The 6,299-nt window shown below is 52.0% G+C and overlaps 1 protein-coding gene across 1 annotated transcript; it reads right to left on the bottom strand.

Moving 5' to 3' along the window:
* Positions 1-491: 491 nt before the first annotated feature.
* Positions 492-5,762, bottom strand: EIF3K (eukaryotic translation initiation factor 3 subunit K). The gene is made up of 8 exons (XM_044435247.1): positions 5,655-5,762; positions 4,805-4,903; positions 4,137-4,257; positions 3,506-3,580; positions 3,099-3,165; positions 2,554-2,631; positions 1,429-1,554; positions 492-619 (listed from the first exon to the last, which is right to left on the bottom strand). Exons 1-8 carry the CDS (start codon positions 5,711-5,713, stop codon positions 588-590), a joined length of 657 nt encoding a protein of 218 aa, XP_044291182.1. The 5' UTR covers positions 5,714-5,762; the 3' UTR covers positions 492-587.
* Between the last annotated feature and the right edge of the window lie 537 nt (positions 5,763-6,299).

The raw sequence follows: 6,299 nt of genomic DNA, 5'->3' as shown, positions 1-6,299 counted from the left end.
GGGAAAGGTGGTTACATCGCCCCCCACAAGGGAGCATAACCTCTAAGGGGTATACACAGGAAGCTCTGGTGTACTCATGCATCCCTGCAAGGTGCTACAACAAATGGGATGGCCTTGGTTAAGGGGACGCACCAACAACTGACAATCCCTGGGGCTCTAGATGCTGGCCTCACCCAGCTCAAGTTATTCTCGACTTGGCCCCCAGCCCCAAACAGAGCTTCAGCTGTGGGGTGGTATGGAAGTGAAATCCCTGATACTAATACTTCCCACTCTCCAGCCATCTGATATTTGGAGGCCCCAAACGCGGGACCTTAAGGAGCATCCCGCCCCGCTCTCCTTGGGAGTCTAATCCTGGAGCGCAGGCCAAGCCCTGCTATTCTTCCAGCATAGCAGCTGCTTTCACAGCTCCTCTGCAGCTTTCCCGGTGCTGTGCCATGCCACTTCCTTCAGTGCCAACTCCAGCTGGAGCAGCCCACAGACAAGACCACACACCAAACTGAGGCATTTATTGGTCATACTCTTATAACCCGAAGCATTAAAATAAACAGAACAGGGTGAAGAGGGGGAGCCACTGGCGGAGGCCTTCCTCACTGTGAAGAAGCCATGATGCTGGAGACGCCTGCAAGGAAGGAGAAAGCATGAGAGGGGTTCAAAGTAAGACTAAGACTTTGACCAAATTGGACCAGCAGCTTGCTCAGAGGAGTACTGTGACCTCCAGGGAAAATCAGGGGAAAAGAAAGCTCTTTCCCAGCTCTGCCAAGACCCCTTGGCTGTGCTCTGTGAACAAAGCAGGCATCTTGCCACCGAGTCCTTCCTTCACTAGATGGGGGATAAGATGTGGGAGCAGCAGTCATGTGGGGAGGATAAGCATATTTATGGGCCAGGCACACCGCACGTATGCAAGTGTACACACCCTAAAGAGAGTACCGACTTATCCAACTTGACATCCTCCTGTTTCACTGCACAGCAAAACCCCCCTCATTGGAAATCAGGGGGGATGGAGTCAGGAATCTCTATGGGAAGGGGCTTCCAGGAATCTGCAGAATATACTCAGGGCTACAGAAGATACCGTGCCATAATTCTGATGCAGAGGAAGAATCGGGTAGTGCATGCTGCAGTAGAATGTAACCATAATAGGCTGCATGGCTGTAAATATACGTTTGACTATGTGGGCAATGTCTGCTGAAGTCTCACAGATGAGGAATTACGGAGTAAAAATTTCAATGCTTTGGAAAAGGGCTTCAATATTCTACATATCGGCAAACCTGAATCTATGCAGATCTGCATAATTTATACCCCATTCACAGAATGTACATGTATTAGAGCATTTTTATAGGCAGAGCACACACAACCCTAGTTTAGAAGAGGTATCAAAGGGGAAGGAAGGAGCTGGGATAGAGAGGTGGTCAGAGGAGAACAGAAACTCACTGTCAAAGTCTATTTTCTCCACAATGTTTTTGGGCTTGATGCTCTCCTCCTGGTTGCAGATGAAGATTGTCCCGAGTTCTGTCTCTGTCCAGCCGTATTTACTCATCCAAGATTTCAGCTGGTTGTCTGCAGTGAAAAAGAAAGTGGTGATGTGGCTGGGCAGAAGAAGGAGAATCAAGTGATTTATCATGAAAGTCACTACTTCTCCCTTCAAGCAAGTTTCCAAAGCAGCTTTCAAAAAGAAAAAAAATTACAGCAGAAGGAACAAAGCTTTAAAAGAGCAGTGTTGAACTACCAGCAGTGAGAACAGATCGCTTTCAACAATCTAGGAAAACAGAGAAGATCTTCAGCTAGCACCAAGCTGCCTGCACAGCAGGAGAGCTCCTGAGTTCTACAACCAGGGTGCCACCACCAAGAAGCCTTTCCCACATCACACAGCAAGATCAGAATCAATTTTCAAGGCTTTATCCTCCTTCCCAAGTGGGCAGAATCCAACACACTCACAACTGAAGAAAATAAATAAGGCTTCCCAGCTATCCATTTTTTCTTTTATCTACCTACAGACTGACAAGCCTCCTGCTCTGTACATACAATTCTTCTTTTGCTGGTAAGCTTAAAAAAAGCTCCCAAAAATTTGGGAAGAAGGGTTGTTCTGTTTACCTAAAACGCTTTTATCCAGCTGTTCAGCAGACAAGGCCCTCAGGATTACAATCTAAAAGACCTGGCAAAGGAAAAAGCTACACGAGAAGAAGCAGGAAACCCAGCATTCACAAACGATAAACTGTTCAGGGAGAGGAGCAGCTCTGCTTCCCTTCTCTGCAGAATTTCTAGGAAAGCCAAACTGTTCCTTAGATTGCCCGTCTTGGATTAAAAGAAACTCTCTAGGGGGCAGAGACAGTCACCGCTGCTCCTGTGACCCAGCTCTTGCTTGCCGAAGGGAGGCCCACTCCCAGACCCAGCAAAGCCAGTTCAGAGCGGGAACCATGACCCGCTCACACACATCACTAGATCCAGACCACCTCGATGACCCCCTCTGCAGAAATGGGTAGTCAGATAAAGTTATGCATCTCTCCACTTCCACGGCAGCGGGGGAGGGACTATACACTCACGGAAATACCCACTCACCTGTGAGGTCCCCCAACATCTTCGCCAGAAGCCATCGGTCAATGCGCTGATATGTAATCCCCACCACATGGCAGATAACTGCAAGGAAACACATGACAACAGGGTTACGAAACCACTTTCCAATCCTGAGTTCTGAGGAGCTTATTCTGAACCCCAGCTAACTTCAGAGCCTGATGGCAATCTGTGGCTTAAGGAAGGAAAGAGTGCTCTGAGAAGGGGCTGTAGGATGGCACACACTTATGTAAAACCACTTTTACAAATGCTGTAAAACACTTTTACAAAGGACCCTGAGAAGAGTTCGCATTCCCACACGACAGAAATGCACAACAGGAAATGCTCTTTGGCTTAGGAAGGCCAGGCAGTTCTTCAGGGCAAAGGGAGAACAACAAGAGCAACTCTCTGCACAAGGATACTTCCATCAGTCATTCGCACCTGACATCATTTATTTGAAGTACAGAGTTGGGATATTTTTAAAGGCTAAAAGGAGCATATCAGTATTAATTTACGAGAAGGGAAAATGCAGCAACAATCAGAATCAGACTTACATTTCCTAACAGAATCCTCAAATCCTGTGATCTCACCCAGGATATCCATGTTCTTATCCAGCGCTTGCTAATTAAGAAAACAGGCACAAGAGTTTACACTCTGGTAACATTTTTGGTCACAAGAGCCAAGTAATTTCCTGCCACCCCACCTCATTATTAGTAAAGCAGAAGAAAACAGCATGGATTTCCAAGGAAACACTTTGCATTATAAGGCACAGACATGCAAAAAATACAGGCAATTTTTGAGCAGCAGCAATCAAAACCTAAAATGCAGCAACATCAGCGTGCTTATTATCAGCTTGCATCTTTTTAACTCTGTGAAATCACAGGCTGAGCTGAAAGCAGGCAGACCTCCGCTGGACCAGCAAAAACATTTGCAACCCAGAGGATGGTTGAGTTTGACTTACCCAGAAAGCCTGGAAGTGGCAGGTTTCCAGCAACTCTCCCAAGTACAAGATCTGTTTGAGAGGCTTCTCCTTTAGCTGGATGCAGTGGAATTAAGGAAAGTGGCAAACGAAACGAGGGAAAGGTATGGGATTTTCTGCCCCAGTCCTTGGGACGGGGCAGACTAGTAAATGCCACCACCATGTTGCACGACCAGGAGAGTCTTCCTACTGCAGTAAGAAATGCATCGTGACTCACTGGCGCATCTTTCCGCAGGGCTGCTCCAGGAGGCAGGCACAGCCCACGAAGTCTGTTCTCCCCACCCCTCTCTTAAGGCAGGCTACACCGCCACTCCGTCCAGTTCTGTTTATTTACGATTAAGGAGCACAGAAAGGCATGCAGGAGATACATGTGTGCACGCATGCCCATCCACACACAGTGCCCTGTGATTCTGCTCAGGGGCAACAGCCCGATCCCAGGCAAGGAAGGCCTGTGAGAGAGATGTGAGTAACCGCTGACTGCTGTATTTCACAGGCAGCGGCCACTGCTCCGCCCTCTCAGCAGCGACGGGGCAATCCAAGATCTTCACTGGGGATCCCAGACTGCTTGAGCCAAAGCCCCGCCTTTGCCAGATGCCGCCTGGGCGAAGGATACGTGAGCCTGGTCAATCAGGCACTTGCAGAGCGTGAAGTCTGTGTGAGGCAAGTTGGTCAGTGCCTTCAAGAGGATCTGGGCAGTCACTGTGGTTTGGAAAAGGGCAGGGTTAAACTGGTACCTGAGAAGAGAGAGAGTATCTTAGGATTCCAGAAGGAAGGAAGGGACAAGCAAACCCTGCAATCCAGAGGCCCCAGGAAGGGAGCCACTGCATGGCACCCCACTGACACTTTCATTATATTTCATTTTCCTCCCTGTCAAAACGTACATGCATGGGTTTGGATGAAATGTACCCATATTTTTAGCAAGGATAGCAAAGGTTGTCCACACATCCAAATAGCGGAGGAACCGCTGCTGTAGCCCAGCAGGCCTGGCTGCTCCTTTTCCACTCCTACCATTAACAAACTCCAGAGCACCAAGTGTTTTACCACCCCTCCAAGTCTCACACCGAGCCTGGGAAGTGCTACATTCAGACACCCAGTTTCAAGGCGAAAGGTTCACATCAAGCGGTCCTACAACCCTCTACCCGATGAGCCACAATTTGAACCCGGCCCTTCTATATTTTGCAGTAAAACCAGGCGTGAAGGGGAATGAGTATCTTGCCCACAACCTCCTTGGGATGGTGCCAATGCCAGATTCTCCCAAAGAACGGGCCACCAACCACTCACAGTTTGAGAACAGCCAGGTTGGCCTCCAGGTCATAGGTGTTCTCCTTGGCTTGGGTTTCCACGTAGTGCTCCAGGGTGACCAGGTTCACCGGGTTATATCTGAGAGGCGGGAAGGGATGGAATAGCGTTGAAGGCATTCCAAACCAGGAGCCAGAAGAGAGTTAGCAACTCAAGTGGGAGACCCAGTTTCAAGTTCTCTTTGCAGGGCTTGCTTGGCCACCTGCGACAGGCCCCCCTACCTGTGCAGCTTTGAGCCTCAATGCAGAAGGACACAACGCTCCACCGACTCATTCCCACTGCTCCCCTCTGCCCTCACCTGAACACTCCTTCCCTCAGCACCCTCCGTGCTGGAGCTTCCCCGGCCCAGTCGCCAAGAAGCCCAGCACCGCATCGCCCCCCACCCCAGCCCTCCCAGCCTCGCATCTCAAGCGCTGTGTCCCCGGGCACATCCAAAGCACCTTCCCTGCGAGAGGGGAGCTGGGCGCCGCCGCGACGGATGCAGCGCAGCGCCTGCGCCCACGGGCCCAGCCGTGCCTCACAGCTGCCGCGAGCGCGTGAGGCCCAAGCGCGGCGAGCCGGGCGGGCCAGGGCTGGTCCCCGGCATCACAGAAGGCGTTTTCGGCGCCGCCAAGCCACCAGTATCGGCGCCCGGCTTCCGACGACCCAGTCTCCCCCGCCCACCGCTCGCACCCTGCGCGGAAGGCAGCGACTCCGCCAAGCGAGAGGCAGGAGCAGGCGCGGAAGGCGGCCCCCCCACCCCGGGGAACACGCGGAGGGGCCGCCGGGCCGCGCGGCCCCCGCCCGGCCCCTCAGACCAGCGCGGCCCCCGCCCGGCCCCTCAGACCAGCACCTCTCGATGCCCTTGAGCAGCTTCCCCACGTTTGCGCGCATCTGCTCGAAAAGCGCCATGGCCGCGCCGGCGGTCGCAGGAGCAGCGGAAGGAAGCGCGGCCCCCGGCACTTCCGGAACGATGACGTCGATTGCGCCGAGGCACGACGGGACCATGGAGAGGAGCACCTCCTAGAGAGGCCGGCCAAGCAGATGCGCATGCGCCGAGCGCCACCTGTAGCCCCAAGTTGTGGCCCCGCCCCAGCCGCTGGAGACTGGCCTGTCTGTCCCGTTACCCGCCGCCCCGCGGTCTCTCGGCGGAAGTCGCATGAAAAGCGCTGCTCCTTCTGTTTCGGCTGTCATGAGGACCAGAAACGTGTGTGTTTTTTTGACTATATGCGATTCCTAGCAAGCTGCATTTATCTATCTATCATGGTCTTATGCAGATACAGCCAGGATGCTTCCAGGGGAAGCCCTTATTGTGCAATCGCCCTGAATAGCTGCACAAGGTCTTTCGGCTGGCCATGCCAGGAGCTGGCACCTGGAAGTATCCTCCCTGACTTATAACAAAAAGCACAACTCTGTGTATGCAATGCAATAAAGATGACAGTTAAAATAACATGATAACAAGGGCAATTCTGTGCAATGCTGCTAGGCTGAATCGTTC

The sequence above is a fragment of the Varanus komodoensis genome, unplaced genomic scaffold, assembly GCF_004798865.1.
Source record: "Varanus komodoensis strain SLA01 unplaced genomic scaffold, ASM479886v1 scaffold29_1, whole genome shotgun sequence".
Lineage (NCBI taxonomy): Eukaryota > Metazoa > Chordata > Lepidosauria > Squamata > Varanidae > Varanus > Varanus komodoensis.
The sequence above is the reverse complement of the archived record's forward strand: the minus strand, read 5'-3'. Positions and strand labels throughout refer to the sequence as shown.